The sequence below is a fragment of the Heterodontus francisci genome, chromosome 2 (assembly GCF_036365525.1).
Source record: "Heterodontus francisci isolate sHetFra1 chromosome 2, sHetFra1.hap1, whole genome shotgun sequence".
NCBI lineage: Eukaryota > Metazoa > Chordata > Chondrichthyes > Heterodontiformes > Heterodontidae > Heterodontus > Heterodontus francisci.
The window spans coordinates 33157141-33181093 of record NC_090372.1 but is presented as its reverse complement, the minus strand read 5'-3'; the positions used below and the strand labels follow the sequence as shown (position 1 = coordinate 33181093).

General features: G+C 44.1%; 1 protein-coding gene across 1 annotated transcript in view; it reads left to right on the top strand.

Moving 5' to 3' along the window:
* The window catches only part of LOC137383600 (endonuclease/exonuclease/phosphatase family domain-containing protein 1-like), a 182937-nt gene that overhangs the window by 93613 nt on the left and 65371 nt on the right, over window positions 1–23953 (top strand). The window contains 1 exon segment of the mRNA XM_068056759.1: window positions 21500–21551. Coding sequence (XP_067912860.1) covers window positions 21500–21551 — 52 coding nt within the window.

Sequence of the window (23953 nt, the reverse complement as noted above, 5' to 3'; positions counted from 1 at the left end):
CTCTATTAGGCAGGACTTCACGCCTCAAGGAGGTGGAATTCCCACCTAAGCCCAATTTGGGGCCTGGAAAGCGAAAAATCCCGGCTCCCCAGGCCCGGTGGAGGCGGGCTTGTCACTGACTTTTCGGCCAGTGGGCGGGACCTCCCGCCTAATGTAAAATTCCAGCCTAAATCTTGTTGAGTTCACACTGAGTTGTATTTTTCTATTTGCAATAAGTGTTATACTTATAACTGAATTATGTTGATCATATTCTCGCATCAGTGAATGCAAAATTCAAAAATTTTTTAAAATTCTCCCATCCGCTCTGATGGTGCTGACTCATGGTAAGGTGTCATTCAACATCAACTGACCACCCCGAGGCGCTGTGATCAAGTGCCCATTCATCGCGGGAGCCGGATATCTGTCAACGGATAATGTGTCCATGTGGGAAGTCACAGTGTTGTGTGTGCATGTGTGTGTCCCCTCTGCACAGTTGTGCTGTAGCTGTTTATCCAGACGGGAAGGAACAGATGATTTTAATATTATTTGCTCTCTGTTGCTGGTTTGTGCACTTGACCTCTATTCCAGATGGCCTGCTATTGGTACAGAAATAAATAGTTGCTGTTGCTGTTTGTGAAGATGCCGTGAATGCACATGGGAACAGGTTATGTAAAAGTGGCACTTGTTTATCACAGTACGTTAATGTTCAATTGGTGTATAGCATGCAAATTAAAATTTAAATAGATGATCACTGAACAGTTCATGGGCTGCAATGCCACCATATAGGTATTGCAGCAGTCCAGGATTCACCATCTCATAGCACTTGCCAAGCCCACAACACCTACCACCTCGAAGGACAAGGGCAGCAATTGCATGGGGAACACCATCACCTCAAAGCTCTTCTCCCAACTCGGTATCACCCTGACTTGGACATGTATTGCTGTTTCTTCAGGGTTGCTGGATTAAAATCTCTGCAGGATAGCACTGTGGGAGTACCATCACCTGTAGCGGTTCAAGAACAAAGCTGACCTCTACCTTTTCAAGGACAATTAGAGATGGGGCAAAAAATATTAGTCTTGCCAACGATGCCCACATCTCGAATGGATAAAAAAAGAAGTTATTGGAAAACACAAAGTCAAATGCTATGTACAGACTTGAGGCAAGGTGTGAACAAATGATTGGAACTGTTTTCAGACAAAGTCAGATCTTCATTCAGCAGAGCCTTTTAAAGTGAGCTAAGTACTGCTTGAACTGCACAAAATGGGCAGTGCGCTTAGTATACTGTAAGCATCGTCTTAGTATGTGATGCCTAAGGTAATGGAAATGGTTAGCACTATTTGCTCAATATACATGGTGCCCATGCTAAGCATGGACGGTGTAAGTGGTGGAGACTATTTGTGTGATGTCAAATCAGAGTGCAAGGGCCTTTATTCATTTCTGCCAAATTAACTTGGGGGGGGGGGGCTTCTTCAGTTGTTGAAAGTAATTTCATAGCTGTGCTACATTATTTCAATGAGCTCAACTTTCTATCCCTCCCAAGCAGATGTTCGAGGCCCATTGCTTGGGTGTGTGCTAGAAGAATGCTTTCCCATTCACATACTGCAGCTCCAGCCTAGACAGAATTTGGGAGTTCATGGCTGTTGCATCATATGTTGGAATTGAGACCTTGAGTTATCAGATTTTGTTTTGCTTTTATTTCCTTCTTCGCTGACCAGTTTTTATTTTGCTGTTGGTTGGGTAGCCATGTTTTAATATTTTTGTTTTTTTGGAGAACCCCTCCCACCCACCCCAAACCCAGGGCATCACCTGACAGCACCTAGAAATAATAGAAAGGAAGACTTGCATTTATATAGCACTTTTAATTATCATAGGACATCCCAAAGTGCTTTACAACCAATGAAGTAATTTCGTAGTGTAGTCACTTGCAATGAAGGATATAAGGCAGTCATTTGTATACAGCAGGGTGCTACAAACAGCAATGAGATACATGACCAGATCATCTGTTTTAGGTGTTGGCTGGGGATGAATGTTGGCCAGGACACACCGAGAACTGCCCTGCCCTACTTCAGAATAGTGTCATGGGATATTTTACATCCACCTGAGAGGGCAGATCGGGCCACGGTTTAATGTCTCATCTGAATGATAGTATCTCTTAAGTGTACAGCACTCCCTCAGTAATGCACTGGAAGTGTTTGTCTTGGTTATGCAATGAAGTCTCTTGGAGTGGGACTTGAATCTGTGACCTTCTCAATTGTAGGCAAGGGTGCTACCAGTGAGCCATGGTTTAACACAGGATCAGATCCAATTTTTTTTCAAATTGTCAGGTGTCAACAGAGTGAATGTGGAGAATTTCGCTCTGTGGGCTGGATTTTAAGAGCCTAACGGTGAGATCAAAAAATGGGCGGGCTGCACACCAAAGAGCCGCTGCAATCTCAAGCCTCGCAGTTAAGTCTATTTAAATTTCATAATTTTGTTCACTTGAATATGTTAATTGTGGTCCCGTCACCCATGGTAGGGGTGGGGGCTGCCACGGAGACTTGCTGCCGCCAGGAGGATTGGTCCGGGCTCTCGCGGCGTTGAGGTCGGTGGCGGGCTTCATCCGGAGACATCTTCAGCCCCCGCCCCACCCCTCGCCACAGAACCAAAGCCTGGGGGAGAACAAAACCCAGCCCTGTAGGTCTAGGAATGGTTATTGAAAAAAATTGCAAGTTGAGGCTAAATATGAGGAGAAACTGAATCAGACACTATGGACTAAATTTTATAGCACCCCCACCCCCTGATGGGGTGAGGGGGATGGAAAATGTCTCCGACAGAGGCCCACCATGGGCCTCTATGCCAGGAAGGCCTGACCCAATATTGCCGGCGGTGGCGAGGCCTCGTGGTGGCCCCCCCACCGCTTGGCGACGGGAGCCCCATTTGAATATTTACATTTATTTAAATAAATTAATTACCTTTCCACTCCTGCCATCTGCCTTGGAGCGATATTGGTGCTGGTGGCCGGCATTCCCGTGCCTTAAGGTTCCCGTCCGGGAACTGAGGAGAAACGTTGGTGGGGAGGGGGCAGCAGGTAAGTTTTTCAGTGCGAGTGAGGGGGGAGCAGCGTCAGATTCATTTCATTAGTCTAGGGGATGGTGGGAAGGGGTAAAATTTAAAGTTTATGAACTTTGGCGGGGACAAGATCAGGTGCACAAGGTAAGTGTTTTGTGGGCATGAGGGAGAGGGCAGGTAATTAATTCTGTGTGTCATGCTAGGCCCCCACCTGCCAAGAATGAGGCACGTTAATTTTGTCATGAACATTGATTTTAAACTGTTACTGGAGTGAAGAAAGGACTTGTTAAACAGATCAGCTGTGACTGGAAAAGATATTTGCCTATTAACAGTGTTTGGAAGGACAAAGCAGCCATTCCCTGATCCATTCATCCCACAATAGACTTTTGAGCACCAGAAGCTGAAGGTGGGGAAGCTTGCATTCCAGGTTGACCGCTAAGGTGGCCGAATATACAAACAGACATGGTCAAACCAGCTAGTCACCTGACTACCTTGCAGGGCAACCTGAGTTTTTTGAATTGGTACAAACAGTTTGGACAGAATGTCTGTTTGCTCCTGGACTGAGAAGGTCTCTCTCCTGTCTGCTCCCATCTCTTTCTCACAAGCCTCTGAATCCACTGAGGACATATGAACCTCAAGAGAGAAAAGTCTCCTACAGCGAACAAGGTTTAAGAAGAATACTGGACCCCAACGAAAAGCCAGATCTGCCTACAATCAAGGACTCTACAGTGAGCTCGAAGAACCATAACAAAACCTATTCAGATATTGCCTCAAACTATCCAACTTTATTTTTCTTCTTTTTGTCTCTATTTGTATCGCATATGCATGCTAGTGTGGACGTGTCATGTATCCGTAGGCGTCAACTGAATTAATGTTTAAGTTTAATAAATTTCAACTTTTCTTCTTTAAACCTAAGAAAGCATGTTTGTGCTGGTTTCTTTGCCTTATAATTGGAAAGCGGTGAACAAGGATTCACCAAGGGGGAGCTAAAAAACACAGTGCATTTAAAATTAAACCCTGTTACAGTAAGACCAGGTGAAGGCTGAGAGGGAACCCTAAACACCATTCCCACCTAGTCGTAACGTGGTTATTGGGCAGGGTGGGAGAGGGTCAGGATCAATTTATTTTATTTTTTAAAAGCACTGTGTCTTTAAATAATTAACTTGAAAGTTATGGCTCCAAGCCCTTTAAGGTGCGTTAGCACCTGCACAAAGGTAGCTGATGTCATTGTTTGGGATGGACCACCTGTCCCCTCCATGTCATCGGCTGCATGACGTGCGGCCCGCCCCCATCGTTTATGAAATCGGCAGCGGGAATGTAAAATGCAGCCCTGTTTTCATTCAGCTTGCAGCAACTAATGGCAAACATCATTGCACAATTCTTGAGCATTTTCTCAAAATAATATCTGCAGCGATGAGAGATTTTTGAATTAATTATTTACCCTATTAAATAGTCGAACAAAGCACTCAGTTTGGGCAGTAACTGTGGCCAGGAGCCTAATGTGTGTGACGTAGATTTTCTGAATGGATGACCCTGAGTTCAAATCCCAGGGCTAGCTGTTGTTGTTGAGTTGACCGGGAAAGCTGAATATAGCGGTCTGGCTGATCTTAGCAGTCTTAGTATCACTTGCACAGCACATTCTGCAGATCTGCTCAGGCACACAAGTTACATTTGCTGATCTTGTACTATGACAGTGACTTCAGTATTTGACTAGATTTTGCACCTGAACTGCCCTTTTCCACAATCAAGTTTAACATGTGATATGCACCCCACCCACCCCACTTTCTCTGCACATAATGCCTTATTTCAAATGTGACAGATAATTTTCTGGGCTAGTACAATTAGAATGATGGCGAATTGCCACCAGATTGGTGGGTGGAGCACTTTGATGATTGAGAATTTAATCTTGCAGGGATCCCATGTGGACATCTTGATTCAGACCAACCTGTCTGTTAAAACTAGTTGTGTAAAGCTGGGAGGCTTTGAGGAGAAATAATAAGGAAGGTGCACATTATATTTTAAACCTGTTTAAAACGAAAGGAATAGAACCAATTAAAAATATATCCGCACTAGCCCACGGTTAGGACTGTGTGGGAGGACAGGGCGGGTGGTTTTAGTAACTATGCTGCAGCAGCAGTCAGATATTGATGCTGGGGTTTAAGGCCTGGGAACATTATGGAGCGGTCTACTATCTCTGGGTGGGTGGGGGGGGGGCACTTTTTTGAAGAAAACTCATTTTTGTATTGGAGAATGTGTATTGCACCTGTGTAGGCAGTTAGAGAGATGCCTCAGGAGAAATGGCACATGTGTGAGTGTCTACAAGCACAGCAGCTCATCTGACAGCTGTACTTCGTGCTGTGGGTATTTTGCATTGTGGAACTAATCCCATGAGAAAAATAAATCCATCTAACAGCTCTAGAAACAAGATCTATCATGTAATTCATTAGCTTTTCTCGGGTGAAGTCGTAACTGAAATCGCTTTCAGTAATGGAAAATGTTGCTGAAGAAACTGGAGATTTATTTACATTCAGCGTGTTCCTAACAGAGGAACTACTAGATGAAAATGACCGTGGCCCACCTAGTTTGTTTTCTGCCATCCTGCTTCTCGCATTAAACAACAATGAAATTGTTGAATAATCATTGCAATTAGTCTCTATCAATTAGTCTACAACAGATTGTTTTACCTGTGGTTCAGTTGGTAGCACTCTCGCCTCTGAATCAGAAGATTGTGGATTCAAATCCCACTCCAGAAACTTGAGCACAACAACTTAGGCTGACGCTCCAGTGCAGTAATGAGGGAATACTGCAATGTCGGAGGCACCATCTTTTCGATGAGATGTTGAACAGAGATCCTGTCTGCCCTCAGGTGGATGTAAAAGATCCCATGGCACTATTTTGAAGAAAAGGGGAGTTATCCCTGGTGTCCTGGCCAATATTTATCCCTCTGTCAACATTACAAATTCAGATTATTTGGTCATTCATGTTCCTGTTTGTGGGAGCTTGCTGTGCGCACGTTGGCTGCTGCGCTTCCTGTATTACAAAAGTGACTACACTCAGAAGTACTTTTTTGGCTGCAAGGCACTTTAAGACCTTTTGAGGTCATGAGGGGGGCACTATATACCACCCTCCCTATCTCCCCCTCCCCCCAACCTTTTAGAGGTAATGTCCTCTGGTTCAAAGTGCAACATCTTGTCAGGTATACATTGTCCAGTCCCTTTTAGAATCCTAAAACCAGAAATTGCATCATCTTTCAACCTTCTCTTTCTCAGTGAAAACATACCAGTTTTTATAATTGCTCTTCATAATCCTATCCCTCCATTCCCTCAGTCATTCTATTTGCTGTCACTACTCAACAAATCTACCAGATGTTTCTTAATTCACAAAGAATTTATCACTCAATTCTTGGTGAGGAAATAACATATTGTCAACAACATTTTACTTGTTCACCAATGGGTCAGTGAAATTTCATGAGGACTTCCTGTTACATGCATTTTAATTGATGGTGCAAGGCTATCTTAACAAAATCTATTTTCAGAAAGTAGATTCAACAAATACAGCGGCAAGAGATTTGTTGACTTTTATACCATACAACTGCTGGAACTGTTCGTTTTCAGCAAACAGAATGGATTTTTGAAAAGGGCAGCAGCAGTTTTTTTATGTAGGATTCTCGTTAAACCTGCAAAATGTATTTAATCTGGAGAACTCTAGTATTTAATGCTTGATCATATTTTTTATTCAAAAAAGAGAACAAGCTGAGTAAATATCAAGATGGTGACTAAACATTACACGAATAATTGGACATCAAGGGTGGTAGGACATCATAAATAGTTACAGTTATGAGCTTCAAAATATTGAAAGATTTGCCTGCATTGAATAAAGTAGATTTGTTGAGTTTGAGTACCCTTCACTTGTTTCTTACTTGTTTATAATTTATTTTTTTCACAGCTAATCTGCTTTAATTATTTGCAAGTACTTAGTCTTAATATTTTTCAACTAAATATTGTCAGGTTGACAAGCGATATTGACTGACAAAAATTGAGCAGTTTTAAATATAACTTGGTATTAGCTTCTTTAATTCTTTAGATGTTTAACAACCAACTTCAGTGACACAAATCATATCTCAGCTTAACTTAATACCTTGTTGCAACAATTAAATGATTTGTCTGAAAACCAGTCCAAGGCCAAGCCATTCAGTTGAAATACGAACACGCTTTGTGATATGTTGAAAAGCACTGCCACAGTTAATTAAATTCCGCTTTGTTCCAGTTGCAATTTCAAAGATATTTTGAATCCCCACCACTTACGCAGTCCCTGCTTGTCCCTGACAGCCGCCTATATCGGGCAAATGGTGCTGGCCATTTGCCAATACCGTAGGTGTCAGTTGCAAAGGTGCTACTTAAACTGTATTACGCATGGTGACAGGCTTGGGCAGTTCAAGCAGCTGTTTGCATCTTGTTAAAGTGCGATTACCTGCCGTTAAGTCCCCCACTGCCTTCGGTCAACTCCCTACAATCCCCCATCACCGCCAGAACTCCTGCAATCACTGCTTACAAGCCAGTGACAAAGAGGAGCGTGCCGTTTCGCCCCAGTTAATTCTTTCTACAGAAACTTTCCGACTGTCCCAGTCACAGTCTGTTTTGAGGATTAACTAAGCTTAACTACTGTAATATGTGTTGTGCTACCGCTGATAATTGCCTATTCTCGCACTTAAATTAATTTGTTGGGCAGTTAAAGCCTGAGATCAAGTCTAGTACAGTGTTGTTTTTATGAAGGCAAAGAGCATTAGATCCCATGGAGGCTTGTGATATGGCCGGTAGTTGAAATGGTCTCGGAAGGGTTTCCTATTCGCGACTTGCGCTTGCTATGAATTTTACCTAGATATCAGGGCAAGTGAAAACACACTCTCGGAAGCTGTTGCTGCAAAAATAGTTTGAAACACTGAAAGCAAAAATATCTGAAGTAAAGAGAGAAAAAGAACTGAAAAACATAGCGGCCAAATTTACCTAGTTAACATCTTGAGGGGTTATTACTTTAACTGGTAATTGTACAATTTTCGTGCACAATAATCTACCAATACAGACTTTCTTCTGTTATCTGGGGCATAGATATGGTGTGGTGTGAAATTTGGGGAAATTGTGTGTCCATACCAGGAGTAAGCAAGTAAAGGTATCCACCATTGAATTTAGTAGATATAAATATGAAATGTTTCCTCATTTCACTTTCTATCTTCTTTGAAGCCTACAAGCTCAGAGGAGATATGTGGGTTAAAAGTGCTTATGGGGAGCCATTCCCATGGGATCCTTGCACAGGCCAATGCTAATTCTCAGCTTCATTTTAATGATCAATGTTGGGAAGATGCTGTTGGGAGTTTTGACTTTAGAATCTCTGATTAAAAATATAGTTTGTCTTTGACACAGAGTTCTTTATTTGCTAAATCATAGACGGATTTTTTTGTGAGCTTAAAAACCGCAGTGTCATCAGGCAAAGCATTCGAGTAAAATGCTAAACATTTTGGCCACTGTTGGTGAAATTCAAAGTTTTGCGTTGGGCGACATTAGTCAGTGTAATGGATGGTATTAAATAGAAACAGAATGTTGTAAATACTCAGCAGGTCAGGCAGCATTCTGTGGAGAGAGAAACTGTGTTAATGTTTCAGGTCGATGACCTTTCATCAGAATGTGTGAAAGATTCCTGCTGAACTTTTCTTGAACTATATATTATAAAAGGGAATCTTGCATTTCTGTAGCACCTTTCATGACCTCAGGGCATCCTAAAGTTTTAGAGCCAATGAAGTACTTTTTGAAGTGTATTCACTGTGCAATATAGGAAATGCAGCAGCCAATTTGCACATAGCAAGATCCCACAAACAGCAATGAGATAATTGACAGATAATTTATTATATTCCATACATACACAAATATCTAACCAGCTGACAGTCTTTTGCATTTGTTACAGCTTTTGAGCACCATCAGCTGAGCCCATGGCATGTGACGGCCTGTGAGTTGTTACAATGTTCCAGCTATTGCAGTGTGTTTTTTTTTTCTTCTGTCAGCGCTTGTGTAGACTTTGGCAGAACCGGGACTAGAGTGGTTATCTCAAGCAAACGGAACCATGCATGTGTTTTGTGACCTCAGCGTCAATACAGATGTAGAAAACAGGAAGGTGCATTTGAACCTTCAGAAGTGTTGGGGAATCCAACACCCACCAATGGTGTAATGGTTTTCAGTGTGCAAATCAGCACAGATTATTTCTAGAAATGGTTGCTTGATACTTAATACTAACTGGATGATCTTCTGTGGCACTGCTGTTGGTTGGATAGTGAATAGACTTTTTTATTGGATTTGCGAGAAAGAATACACAAACACAGAAGCTGTTAATTTGTATTTTATGAATACACTGTACATTTTGATTGCTTGGTGCTACAGGAGTGATACATTGATACATCCAGGTTGCTCAACATGAGTGCTTGCACAGGGAGCAATGTAAGTCAGCATTGAAGCAGCTTGTTTGGTTGTCATTGTGCTGTACGTGGAATATATCTATAATAATATAGTTCAAGTTTGAGCATTACACTCATTCTGTTATGACTTTTTATTTACTTTAAAATAAAACATTCTTGGGATGTGGGTGTCACTGGCGATGCCGACATTTAGTGTTCATCCCTAGTTGCCCTTGAGAAGGTGGTGGTGGGCTGCCTTCTTGAATTGTTGCAGTCCATTAGGTGAAGGGACTGCCACAATGCTGTTAAACAGGGATTTCCAGGATTTTAGCCTAGCGACAATGAAGGAACATCGACACATGGCCGTGTCAGGATGTATATCCAAGTCGGGAACTTAGTGATACTTTTCTCAGGTATCTCCTGTCCTTGTCATTCTAGGTGGCAATTGTTGCAGGTTTGCGTGGTACAGCCAAAGAAGCCATGGTGAGATTTTGCAGTGCATCCTGTCGATGGTACACACTAACCACGTTTCGGCCAATGGTGGAGGGAGTGCACGTTTAAGCCACTGGAGGAAGAGTGAGAGCATTGTGGTCTTGAGCCACTGCTTGGGTCCTTCAGTGTCGTATTTATCACATCTTGACAAGCGTGGTGCTGTTGTTGTCTGGTGTACTGACCTCTACCTTGCAGAGGCTGAGCGCCAACTCTCAGACACTTCTTCCTACCTCCCCTTGGATCATGACCCCACCACCAAACATCAAGCCGCTGTCTCCAAGACTGTCACTGACCTCATGTCCTCCGGAGATCTTCTCTCTACAGCTTCCAACCTCAGCCCCACAACCCCGGACAGCCCACTTCTACCTCCTTCTCAAAATCCACAAATAGGACTGTCCCGGTAGACCCATCGTTTTAGCCTGTTCCAGCCTCACTGAACTTATTCCTTCCTATCTTGACTCTATCTTTGCTCTCCTGGTCCAGTCTCTTCGCATCTACATCTGTGACTTTTCTGATGCCCTACGTCATTTTGACAATTTCCAGTTTCCTAGCCCCAACCACTTCCTCTTCACTATGGACGTCCAATCTCTCTAAATCTCCATCCCCCACCAGGATGGGCTGAGGGCTCTCTGCTTCTTCCTTGAACAGAGGCTCAACCAGTCCCCATCCACCACCATCCTCCTCCGCCTGGCTGAACTTGCTCTTTGAACAACTTCTCCTTCAACTCGACTCACTTCCTTTAAATAAAAGGTGTTGCTATGGGTACCCACACGGATCCTAGTTCTACCTGTCTTTTTGTGAGATATGTTAAGCATTCCTTGTTCCAGTCCTGCTCAGGCCCCCTCCCTCACCTTTTTTCTGGTACATTGATTACTCTATCAGTACCGCTTCCTGCTCTTGCCCGGAACTGGAAAACTTCTTCAACTTTGCTTCCAATTTCCACTCCAGTCACCTTTACATGATCCATTTCCCATACTTCCCTTCCTCGACTAGGCTGTCCACTAATATTCATTATAAGCCCACCAACTCCCACAGCTACCTTAGCCACACTTTCTCCACCCTGTTTCCTGTAAGGACTCCATCCCATTCTCCCAATTTCTCCATCCCCGACGCATCTGTTCTGATGATGCAGCCTTCCACAACAGCGCTTCTGACATGTCTTCCTTTTTCTTCAACCGAGGATTCCCCCCACTGTGGTTGACAGGGCCCTCAACCGTGTCTGACCCATTTCCTGCACTTCTGTCCTCACCCCTTCCCCTCCTTCCCAGAACCACGACAGGGTTCCCCTTGTCCTCACTTTTTCACCCTACCAGCCTCCACATCCAAAGGATGTCTTTGTCTTTCACCACAAGCATTAACACTCTCTTTGCCTTTGTCCCATGACATCTTTGTTATTTAATCTCTCCTGCCCGCTGCTGTGTCACACACCTACCCTTTTGTTCTCTCTTTCCCCCGCCCCCCCCACCAACCTTCACTTGCTTAAAACCTAATTCTTTTCTAATCTTTGGCAGTTCTGTTGAAAGGTCACAGACCTGAAACGTTAACCCAGCTTCTCTCTCCACAGATGCTGCCAGACCTGCTGAGTATTTCCAGAACTTGCTGTTTTTATTTCAGATTTCCAGCATCTGCAGTATTTTGCTTTTATTGTCTTTATTATCATCTGAACGTTCATTTGACCTGATTGGAATTCACAACAGTAGGGAATAACTCCTTCTGCTGAATCTTTCATTAGCTTGGCAGTTTAGTTTAGTTTAGTTTAGAGATACAGCACTGAAACAGGCCCTTCGGCCCACCGAGTCTGTGCCGACCATCAACCACCCATTTATACTAATCCTACACTAATCCCATATTCCTACCACATCTCCACCTGTCCCTATATTTTCCTACCACCTACCTATACTAGGGGCAATTTATAATGGCCAATTTACCGATCAACCTGCAAGTCTTTTGGCTTGTGGGAGGAAACCAGATCACCCGGAGAAAACCCACGCAGACACAGGGAGAACTTGCAAACTCCACACAGGCAGTACCCAGAATTGAACCCGGGTCGCTGGAGCTATGAGGCTGCGGTGCTAGCCACTGCGCCACTGTGAACTCAGCATTATCGGTTAACAGCCCTAAACCCTGAGGTTTTTATCCCTAGATGCTGGTGTGGTTGTTTTCAGATGAATTGTGGGGATGGGGTGGCTGGGGTGGGGGGGGGGAGGGAAAGAGACAGAAGAGGAAAGTATAATGTCAAGGGGCTCCTGCAGGTACAAGAAAGCTGCTTCCTTATTTATTCTGATTTATTGACTGCCAATGCTACTCTGTCTACAGTCCAAAGAACAGTACAGCACAGGAAGAGGCCATTCGGCCCTCCAAGCCTGCGCCGATCTTGATGCCTGCCTAAACTAACACTTTCTGCACTTCCGGGGCCCATATCCCTCTATTCCCTTCCTATTCACGTATTTGTCAAGATGCCTCTTAAACGTCACTATTGTATCTGCTTCCACCACCTCCCCCGGCAGCAAGTTCCAGGCACTCACCACCCTCTGTGTAAAAAAATTTTGCCTCGCACATCCCCTCTAAACTTTGCCCCTTGCACCTTAAACCTATGTCCCCTAGTAACTGACTCTTCCACCCTGGGAAAAAGCTTCTGACTATCCACTCTGTCCACTTTGTAAACCTCTATCATGTCGCCCCTCCACCTCCGTCGTTCCAGTGAAAACAATCCGAGTTTTTCCAACCTCTCCTCATAGCTAATGCCCTCCAGACCAGGCAACATCCTGGTAAACCTCCTCTGTACCCTCTACAAAGCCTCCACGTCCTTCTGGTAGTGTGGTGACCAGAATTGCACGCAATATTCTAAGTGTGGCCTAACTAAGGTTCTGTACAGCTGCAACATGACTTGCCAATTTTTATACTCTATGCCCCGACTGATGAAGGCAAGCATGTCGTATGCCTTCTTGACTACCTTATCCACCTGCGTTGCCACTTTCAGTGACCTGTGGACCTGTACGCCCAGATCTCTCTGCCTGTCAATACTCCTAAGGGTTCTGCCATTTACTGTATACCTCCCACCTGCATTAGACCTTCCAAAATGCATTACCTCACATTTGTCTGGATTAAACTCCATCTGCCATTTCTCCGCCCAAGTCTCCAACCGATCTATATCCTGCTGTATCCTCTGACAATCCTCATCATTATCCGCAACTCCACCAACCTTTGTGTCGTCCGCAAACTTACTAATCAGACCAGCTACATTTTCCTCCAAATCATTTATATATACTACAAACAGCAAAGGTCCCAGCACTGATCCCTGTGGAACACCACTAGTCACATCGGTCCATTCAGAAAACACCCATCCACTGATACCCTCTGTCTTCTATGACCGAGCCAGTTCTGTATCCATCTTGCCAGCTCACCTCTGATCCCGTGTGACTTCACCTTTTGTACCAGTCTGCCATGCGGGACCTTGTCAAAGGCTTTACTAAAGTCCATATAGATAACATCCACTGCCCTTCCTTCATCAATCATCTTCGTCTCTTCCTCAAAAAACTCTTATCAAATTAGTGAGACACGACCTCCCCTTCACGAAACCATGCTGTCTCTCGCTAATAAGTTCGTTTGTTTCAAAATGGGAGTAAATCCTGTCCCAAATAATCCTCTCTAATAATTTCCCTACCACTGACGTAAGGCTCACCGGCCTATAATTTCCTGGATTATCCTTGCTACCCTTCTTAAACAAAGGCACAACATTGGCTATTCTCCAGTCCTCTGGGACCTCACCTGTAGCCAATGAGGATGCAAAGATTTCTGTCAAGGCCCCAGCAATTTCTTCCCTTGCCTCCCTCAGTATTCTAGGGTAGATCCCATCAGGCCCTGGGGACTTATCTACCTTAATGCTTTGCAAGACACCCAACACCACCTCCTTTTAGGTAATGAGCTAACTGAGACTATCTCTTCCCTGGGCTCATCATCCACCAAGTCCTTCTCTTTGGTGAATATTGATGCAAAGTACTCATTTAGCACCTCGCCCATTTCCTCTGGCTCCACACACAGATTCCCATCTCTGTCCTTGAGTGGGCCAACCCTTTCCCTCGTTACCCTCTTGCTCTTTATATTTGTATAAAAAGCCTTGGGATTTTCCTTAATCCTGTTTGCCAACGACTTTTCATGACCCCTTTTAGCCCTCCTAACTCCTTGCTTAAGTCCCTTCCTACTGTCTTTATATTCCTCAAGTGCTTCATCTGTTCCTAGCCTTCCAGCCCTTACAAATGCTTCCTTTTTCTTTTTGACTAGGCTCACAATATCCCCCGTTATCCAAGCTTCCCGAAACTTGCCAAACTTGTCTTTCTTCCTCACAGGAACATGCTGGTCCTGGATTCTAATCAGCTGACGTTTGAAAGACTCCCACATGTCAGATGTTGATTTACCCTCAAACAGCCGCCCCCAATCTAAATTCTTCAGTTCCTGCCTAATATTGTTATAATTAGCCTTCCCCCAATTTAGCACCTTCACCCAAGTTCCAAGTTCTGGAACATTCTGGTGTTAGTCGTTTTAGTAGAACAGTTTTTTTAAAAGAGCAATAAAGTATCGAATGAGAGGGCAGCAATATTCTGTTTAAGTACTTGAGAAGGAGGTGGTTAAACTACTGTCAAAAAATGAGGAAGCCCAGTCTCGCCAGTAAATTAATGTACTCAAGTGCTTCCTATAATTCTTGCTGAACTTGGCAATTTAGAAGTTATTTCCCCTCATTCATGGATAATTTGTTCAATATCTGGTAGGTTCCATGAAACTCTCTTAATAAAAGGCACAGAGAAAACTTATCTTGTACCTTATGTAAAGGCATTGGTTTAAATACATTGTCTTGAGATTTATTGGGTTTTTTCACAAACACGTCTGTATTGCTAAGGAACTGTGGGCCTATTTTTTAATTTTATGCAGTTCTCAGTCATCAGACCAACACATATCTCAAGTATTATACTTTTGCTTGAAATCCTTAGTATCAAACTAGGAGCATTTTAATTGCTGAATCTGAGCATACATTAGTTTGTATTTTCACGAAATTACTTCAGTGTAAATATTTTAGACTCCCTCAAATTGGTGGAGTGAACTATGTGCAAAAAGAACCAGTAATGAGTTGAACTCTTGCCAGCTGGCATTGTGAAGTGAACTAAATGCGATTATCTTCTGTGACAAAGGGAAATCTGTCATTGTGTTGACTACTGGAGAACTTTGCTCTTAAGACCAGTAAATCATAAGCAGGACACGGTCAGCGTCCATTGAAGCAGAACTTTGAAAAAAGGCAGTCATGTTCATTAGAGGCAAAAGCAATAAAGCCAGCCTTGTCAAGTTTCTCTGTTCAGTACGCCGTCTGTCCTGAGGTACTTGGGCTGTGAAATTTGGCTCCATAGTGTGCAGTTTTTCAGCACAATAAGTGCCGTTTTGCCTCCAAAATGGCGTCCACGGTGCATGTGCACATATCCGGTGTCAGCTGTGCCAGATGCCATTTTGTTGAGGGCAGAGGGAGCATTCTCTGGAAGTAGGCAGGCAGATCATGATGTCAGTAGTGTGTAATGCTGATTTGATGCCAGTGCTGTCATTTATTTATTTTATTTATTTAGAGATACAGCACTGAAACAGGCCCTTCAGCCCACCGAGTCTGTGCTGACCACCCATTTATACTAATCCTACACTAATCCCATATTCCTACCACATCCCCACCTGTCCCTATATTCCCCTACCACCTACCTATACTAGGGGCAATTTATAATGGCCAATTTACCTATCAACCTGCAAGTCTTTGGCTGTGGGAGGAAACCAGACCACCCGGCGAAAACCCACACAGCACAGGGAGAACTTGCGAACTCCACACAGACAGTACCCAGAATTGAACCCGGGTCGCTGGAGCTGTGAGGCTGCGGTGCTAACCACTGCGCCACTGTGCCGCCCATTCTGGAGCTCAATGTTCCAGCCAGGGATAGGTACCAATATGTTGCACCACGGATATTTGATAACATTATTGACTCAGCCACGGCCATAGGGGCAATTAATCTGTATACAAAGTGTATGGCCAACCTAATGCCATCAAAACACAGTCCGATTTAAAACACATTTCTCCCTGTTTAGTGAGATAACTGGCATCGTTTTTGCTTGCGTAAGTAGCCAACGTCCGCCCACACACTTAATGTAGCGATGCAGAGAATTTGGATAGATGTCCATCTGTCAGGAGTGATCGCGTTCTCCAATTCTTCCCTCCCTCCCACTCTGTGTCCTTACCTCCCTCCACCCCACACTCTGTCCTTCCTTCCCTCCCTCCCCCCCCCACTCTGTGTCCTTCCCTCCCTCCCCCCCCACTCTGTGTCCTTCCCTCCCTCCCCCCCCCACTCTGTGTCCTTCCCTCCCTCCCTCTCCCCACTCCGAGTCCATCCCTCTCCCCACTCCGTGTCCATCCCTCTCCCCTCTCTCTCTGTCTCTCTCTGTCCTCCCTCTCTCTCTCACACACACCTAGTCCCACACCCTGCCTTTTCCCTGTAACCTTGCAAATTTTTTCTCTTATGAGTTATTTAGTTCTCTTTTGAAGGTGTCAATTGAATCTGCCTCCACCACACTCAGGCGGTGCATTCCAGATCCTAATCACTTGCTGCGTAAAAAAAGTTTTTCCTCATGTCGCTGTTGCTTCTTTTGCCAATCCCATTAAATCAGTGTCCTCTGGTTCTGGATCCTTTGGCCAATGGGAACACATGTGGACAGCCTGCATCTAATGAAAGTCATGCTGCCACACAAATTGTGATTGAGCAGACCCCAGTGGGATGTATAAACAATGCTTCCATTGTCTGGACCGCTCTGGAGGAGCCCTTCAGCACTCGGCGTAGCGCATACCAATATTTGTGGTGGTCTGCTGCATGCTGCACAACCTCACCATCATGAAGTTGCAGCCCTTGCCACCAACTATCAGCCAACAATCTAAGGAGGAGGAAGAGAGGAGACAATCAACGTAGCGACTTTCTGGCTGAGCTGTCCGTGATCGACTGTTCTGACTGTGATACCAGTAAACGCAACACCAATTCTCCATTCACCAACAGTCCCACACCTTGCCTTCCCTCTGTTACTGACCATCACAGCGTCTGCTTCTCCACAATGCAAAAATAAAGGCTACCATAAAATAAACGTTCCAAATGAAATTTATAAATCAAACTATGCCATATTGCATACAAAAGTCAACTCTATCACCCTTGTACATTCCGTTAGTGTCTGTCTTCCATGTGCCTTTATCTGACTTAGTGTTCCTACACAGTGCTATCCCAGTGGCTGCAGCATGGCTGGTGAAAGGCTGCTGACTTTCAATGGGAGGGGCTACAGTTGGCCTTGCAGGTTTACCTCTAGCAGCTCTGGGCCCAGAAGGCCCACCTTTCGACTGCACCATCTTGGCATGAGTGGCAGCAGTGTGGCCTGCTGGCTGGGTAGAGTGGCAGTGGTAGGAGAACGAATGCTGCAATCCTGAGAGGAAATAGCAGGTTCTTGCTCCATGGAGGCCCTGCTAATCCCCCAAGGCTACTCCTCAGCAATCCTAGTAATGTGTTGGAGGATAGTTTGATGGGCTGCTGTGACACCTCTGGCAATAGTTGGAGCTTGCATGAAAGCAGTTTGAGCATTCACTGCAAGCCCCAGACATTGGATGGCTTCTGCTTGTGCTGCAGTGGAAGAGACATTGGCCACCAGACACTACATCATGGTTAGATCTGCAAAAGGATGGGGTCCAAGCTCTGCACAAAGCCCTGCACCAAGTTGGTGGCAACCTCCTTCCTGCTCCTTGATGTTGACTGCAGGTTTTCTGGCAGGCCTTCCAATACACCAAACATTTCAATGTGTATACCCATCAGCTGCCTTCTGTGGCTGTTTCATCGAAGTCCTCTGCAGTAGATCTCACGTGATCTCGCCCTCCAGGGAGCTGGCACCTGTGAAATCTTTGCTCCCTGTCCTGGCTGCAGGCCACTCATATCTAGTGTCTCTCGACATGCAGATCCGCATCAAAACTGTCCTCTAAAGTATACACTGTGTCGGTATCTGAGCTGGTAGCTGTGAGTGTGAGAGCAAGTGACGGTATTTCTTCGTCATCATTTTCTTCCTGCCTTTCCTATGAGAGAGAAGGGAATAGGGGGTTACAATGGTAGATTTAGATGAAGAAAGATGGGGGGAGGCTCGAGTGGAGTATAAAAGTGGGCTTGGACTGGATAGGCCGAATAGCCTGTTTCTGTGTCTTATATCCTGTGGAATCCTATGTATATACCCCACCTCTTTCTCTTCAGCCACTGCCTGGCCAGGTTGCAGTTCTTTGGTATATGAAAGGAGAAAGGCACAAGGATAGGGTTGTGGTGAGGGGAAGAGGGAGTAACTAAGAGCTGCATGCTTATAAATCAGATGAGGTAGTGGGATGTGAGAAGTAAGAATAAGGTATGAGGATACTGTCATCTTCAGTTGTTTCAGCCTTGCTGATGGCCACAGCCTCAGTCATGGCCCATCCAATGATGGCGACCACTGTCTTCTGCAGCCATGCCTGTCCAGTTAGGTATTACTGCCTCTGGTTATGCACCACCTGGTCCTCCTAGAGAGAAAGAAGTAAGTCATTAACTGTGGTCCAATGTGTTTAGGTGATGCCTCTGTAATAGTTGAATAGCTGGCAGTGTGTGGAAGGTGAGAGATTTGGGTGTGTGGCTTGCAGCAGTACTAGGTTTGTGAGGGTGAGGTGAAACTATGAATGTTAGGTATGAATCCTGGTTGATTGTTGGCAGGTGAGTGATGGGGGTGTGATGCAAAGCAGTGTGTGAGGCTAGTAGAAAATCATAGTATGATCAGACAAAGTCAGCATGGTTTTACGAAAGGGAAATAGTATTTGACAAACTTATTTGAGTTTTTTTGAGGACGTAACTAATAGGGGACATAAAGGGGAACCAGTAGATGTAGTATACTTGGATTTCTAAAAGGCATTCAGTAAAATGCCTCACAAAAGATTAATATGCAAGATAAGGGCTCATGGAGTTGGGGGTAATATATTAGCATGGATAGAGTATTGGTTGATGGACAGGAAGCCAAGAGTAGGGATAAACGAGGCATTCTCAAGTTGGCAGATTGTAACTAATGGAGTGCTGCAAGGATCAGAGCTGGGGCCTCCGCTATTTGCAATCTATATTAATGACTTGGACGAAAAGACAGAGGAATGTACCTTAAGTTTGCTGACAATACAAAGCTAGGTGGGAATGCAAGCTATGAGGAGGATGCTGCAAAGAGATATTGACAAGTTAAGTGAGTGGGCAACAAGGTGGCAGATGGTGTCTTATATGGGGAAGTGAGGTTATTTACTTTGGTCAGAATAGAAAAGCAGAATTTTTTTTTAAAGATGTGAAACTTGTAATTGTTGACATTCAGATGGGCTTGGTTGTACTTGTACAAGGAACACAGAAAGTTAGCATACAGGTACAGGAAAGCAATTTGGTAGGCAAATGGCATGTTGGCCTTTATTACAAGGAGATTGGAGTATAAGAATAAGGAAGTCTTTCTATACTTGTACGGGGCTTTGGTGAGACCACAGCTGGAGAGCTGTGTGCAGTTTTGGTTTCCATATCTAAGGAAAGATATACTTGCATTGGAGGCGGTACAGCGAAGGTTCACTAGGGATGAGAGGGCTGTCCTATGATGAGAGGCTGACTAAATTGAGCCTATACTCTCTGGAGTTTAGAAGAATGAGAGATGATCTCATTGAAACACACAAGATTTTGAAGAGGCTTGATAGGGGTGACACTTAGAGATTGTTTCTGTTGGTCGAGGAATCTAATACACAGGGGCACAGTCTCTGGAAAAGGGGCCGATCATTTAGGACTGAGATGAGGAGAAATTTCTTCACTCAAAGGGTTGTAAATCTTTGGAATTCTGTACCCCAGAGGGTTGTAGATTCTCCTCGTTGAATGTATTCAAGGCTGAGCTAAACAGATTTTTGGTCTCTCAGGATATTGAGGGATATGGGGAGCGGGCGGGAAAGTGGAGTTAAAACCGAAGATCAGCCATGATTCTATTGAATGGCAGAGCAGTCTTGGCAGGCCAAATGATCTACTCCTGCCCCTACTTCTTATGTTCTAGTGGTGCAGTTGGTGGGATGTGACATTTGAAGATGCATTCACTCATCTTGACCACTCGTGTGAAGTCATTGAACTTGCAACACTGCCTCCAGGTCCTAGGGGCTAGAATCCTGGCATCGACTGACATGGCTACTGGGCCCCACTGTTTTCGCAATGTATGTTTGTCTGAAGGGCCTTCTAACCCCCTTTGGATAGATGACATCTCTCCTCCTCTGCACCTCCTGTACCAAGGCCTCCAGTGCAGCATCGGAAAATCTTGATGCCTGCTGTCTGTCATGTTGCACCATTCTTCTGTCTTTCCCAGGTCAGAATCAGTTGTAGAATGATTTCCAGCACCTCCTACAGCCAGAATGTACCTCCCTTTAAGAGATGCAGGCTGGCTTTAAATTGCACAGGCTAGCTTCTCATGATGTTTGCACTTCTTGCTCAGGCGTGCAGCCACTCAACAGTGTGCTTAGTGCTGGCTGCATGCTATAATCATTTAAATTAGCTGGCAGCACAAAGTTTTCATCGGAAGCAACAGACGAGGACTAATCATGCATTAGATCAAGGTTTCCATTTTCGAGAGTTATTGAATTTTGCAACCGTAGTCTCTTATGATGGCTGCGGCAGTGTGTAGCTGAGACTTGTGGACAAGAAAAGTCTCCGGTTTGATCTCTGGTCTGTACTTGTCTCGATTGGGGCAAATGTGTTAGCACTGGCCCCATCACCCCGAGTTAGGGGGAAATTAGCCAGGATTCCCACTTCTGATTCGTTCCCCGAATGCCGCTGCTGGAAGTGTGGATGTTGGATGAGGACAGGATGTGGGCAAGTTCTTTTGCAATTTTAACTGCCCTTGCAGCACCATTGTTGGAATATACTGCGATGCAACCACAGTTAGCATGACTGCACAAAAGGATGAACATTTGTGTCATTTTCCTCATTCTATCCAGAACATACTCTTCAGTTTTCTAATTGCCCAGGCCTTCTGTCATCCCGTGTTTAAAATATACGTTGGATCAACTTCCAAAAGCAAAATGCTGGAAATCTGAAATAAAAACAGAAAAGACTGAAAATACTCAGCAGGTCAGGTGGCATTGGTAGAGAGAGAAACCGTTACCATTGTAGGTTGATGACCTGTCATCATACCGATTCCCATCTATGACAGTTTCATCAAGGGTAAAATAAGGTCGTACTTTAAATGGGACAAATGTAATGTTGCAATTTTCCCAACAATGATGTACAGTTGTGGCTTTATCCAAAAAACAGTAAGCAAGCAGCCTGGACATTCCTCTGGGAAATATTTCCACTGTGCTCTTTTCTAAGGATTTAATGTGGGGTGTCGTGATGAAGCCCCAAAATACCTAAATAAATGTCTGCAGTATGCAAGTGTTGTGCTGGATGAGAGAATTTCATTTATTGAAGTGTTGCCTTTCCTGTTTTCCAGCATCAAGTTATTGGCTGCACAAGAAATTACTGATCGGGAGGCTCTGGAAAAGGTAAGGATTTATAAAAAGCTGTTGCCTTTGAGCGTTTGTGTAATCTTAAGGAATGGGTCAGTAATTGTGTGTGACAGTGGATGACTGGTCTTCTTTGGACAACCATTAACTCTTCTGTCAGCTCAGTTAATGTCACAGATAATGAGAAGAAAGCTGAAGTGGTTTATGTTTACCAGCTGAACCCTGGGTATATAATGGGGGCAAATTTTGTCTGAAAATTGCCAACTGCTAGTTTGTGGTCAGCAGTGAATGAGAGGAGGTTGGGAAGTTCTGCATGTGTTTTACTGACTTCCCCAGTGTGACTCCAGTTTTTAGAGCTGATTTACCTAGTTTTCTTGGGAATGGTAGATCTTGAGGCTCAACAAGGTCTCCAAAGCCCCCTCTATCCTACAGAGAACTGTTTTTGTCTGCCTGGCTTGGGGGATGTTGGGGGTGGGGCGGGGGCACGATGCGGGCAGTGGGGTTGGGGCAACATGCTCCTATGGATGGAAATTCCAGGTTGGGGTACATGCATGTTGATTAGATCTGGTCATTGTGGAAAGGATGTGGTGGCAGCCATTGTGGTAATTATACCCTCCGCCTCTATGGTGCAGAGCACAAGTTGTAGAAAGATAAGAAAGCCTTGCATTTATATAGCACCTTTCACAACTGTAGGACATCACAAAGTGCTTTACAGCCAATAGAGCCAACATTTAATCAGCTTTGGCCATGAGAGAAGCAGTAGCACTGGGCTAGAGCCACAGAAAGATAGATCAGGATGGACTAGGTTCCTCTAGCATATAATGGCTATTATTAGTTTTTAGAGAAACAGCACTGAAACAGGCCCTTCGGCCCACCGAGTCTGTGCCAACCATCAACCACCCATTTATACTAATCCTACACTAATCCCATATTCCTACCACATCCCCACCTGTCCCGATATTTCCCTACCACCTACCTATACTAGGGGCAATTTATAATGGCCAATTAACCTATCAACCTGCAAGTCTTTGGCATGTGGGAGGAAACCGGAGCACCCAGAGGAAACCCACGCAGACACAGGGAGAACTTGCAAACTCCACACAGGCAGTACCCAGAATTGAACCCGGGTCGCTGGAGCTGTGAAGCTGCAGTGCTAACCACTGCGCCACCCCTGAAAACAGAAAACATTTTCTGTTTTATTAAACTTGGTTTTTATTTTTGTTTTTGTGCTGCCTATGATTTGCTGATGACAAGACTAAAAGACTTCATTATATTGGTATTAGTTTCATTGACAATTTTGTAGTTCACTACAACATTCAGTAAGTAATGTATGTATCAATGCCATTTTATCTAACTGCTTAAGCGGTGGTATCTCAGTGTATTTGCACAACTGAGTATGTGTAAACCTTATGTGGCACAAATTAAATGCAGTTTAGGTTTTGTATTTAATTTTGAGTAAATGATTGTGGCATTCAGAAATTGTTGCATGGTATCCCAATGTGAAGTAATCCGTCGGAGGGGTTATAAGGTTAAATGAGTTATTTTCCTATGAATGAGGGGTTAAAAAATTTAAAAGGGTCCATCTTCTGAAAAAAAAGTTAAAGTTCATCTCTAATAATACTAAATGGACATGCCTCTGTAAAAACAAAAGTTTGCTTAATCTTAGAACTATAAAGGCAGCTTCTGATTAGAGGAATCCACTCCTAATCTCATGAGCCTCATCACATGGTAAAACACTGATAACATAATTTTGCAAGCTGTCATGAAAGCCACCGCAGTGTAATATTTCATATGATGGTTTTGTTCTCATAGCCCAAAACCACAGTCAACTGATTTTTTTGACACAGCTAACCAAACCCAAAAACTGGATTATAATCTTGAAACTGAAAGGTAACATGCAGGTACAGCAAACAATTAAGAAGGCCAGTGGTATATTAGCCTTTATTGTAAGAGGATTTGAGTACAGGAGTTGTGAAGTCTTGCTTCAATTGTATAGAACCTTGGTTAGACTGCACCTGGAGTACTGTGTGCAGTTTTGGTCCCCTTACCTTAGGAAGGATATTGTTGCCATAGAGGGAGTGCAACGAAGATTCACCAGACATGTTCCCAGGATGGTGGGACTGTCCTGTGAAGAGAGATTGGGGAAACTGGACCTGTATTCTCTAGAGTTTTGAAGAATGAGAGTTGATCTCATTGAAATCTCCAAAATACTTAAAGGGATAGACAGGATAGATGTAGCAAAGATGTTTTCCCTGGGGACACAATTTCAAAATAAGGGGGAAGCCACTTAGGACAGAGATGAGGAGAAATCTCTTTACTCAGAGGGTTGTGAATCTTTGGAATTCTGTACCTAAGAGGGCTGTGGAAGCTCAATCATTGAGTATGTTTAAAGCAGAGATTGACAGATTTCTAAATACGAATGACATAAAGGGATATGAGGA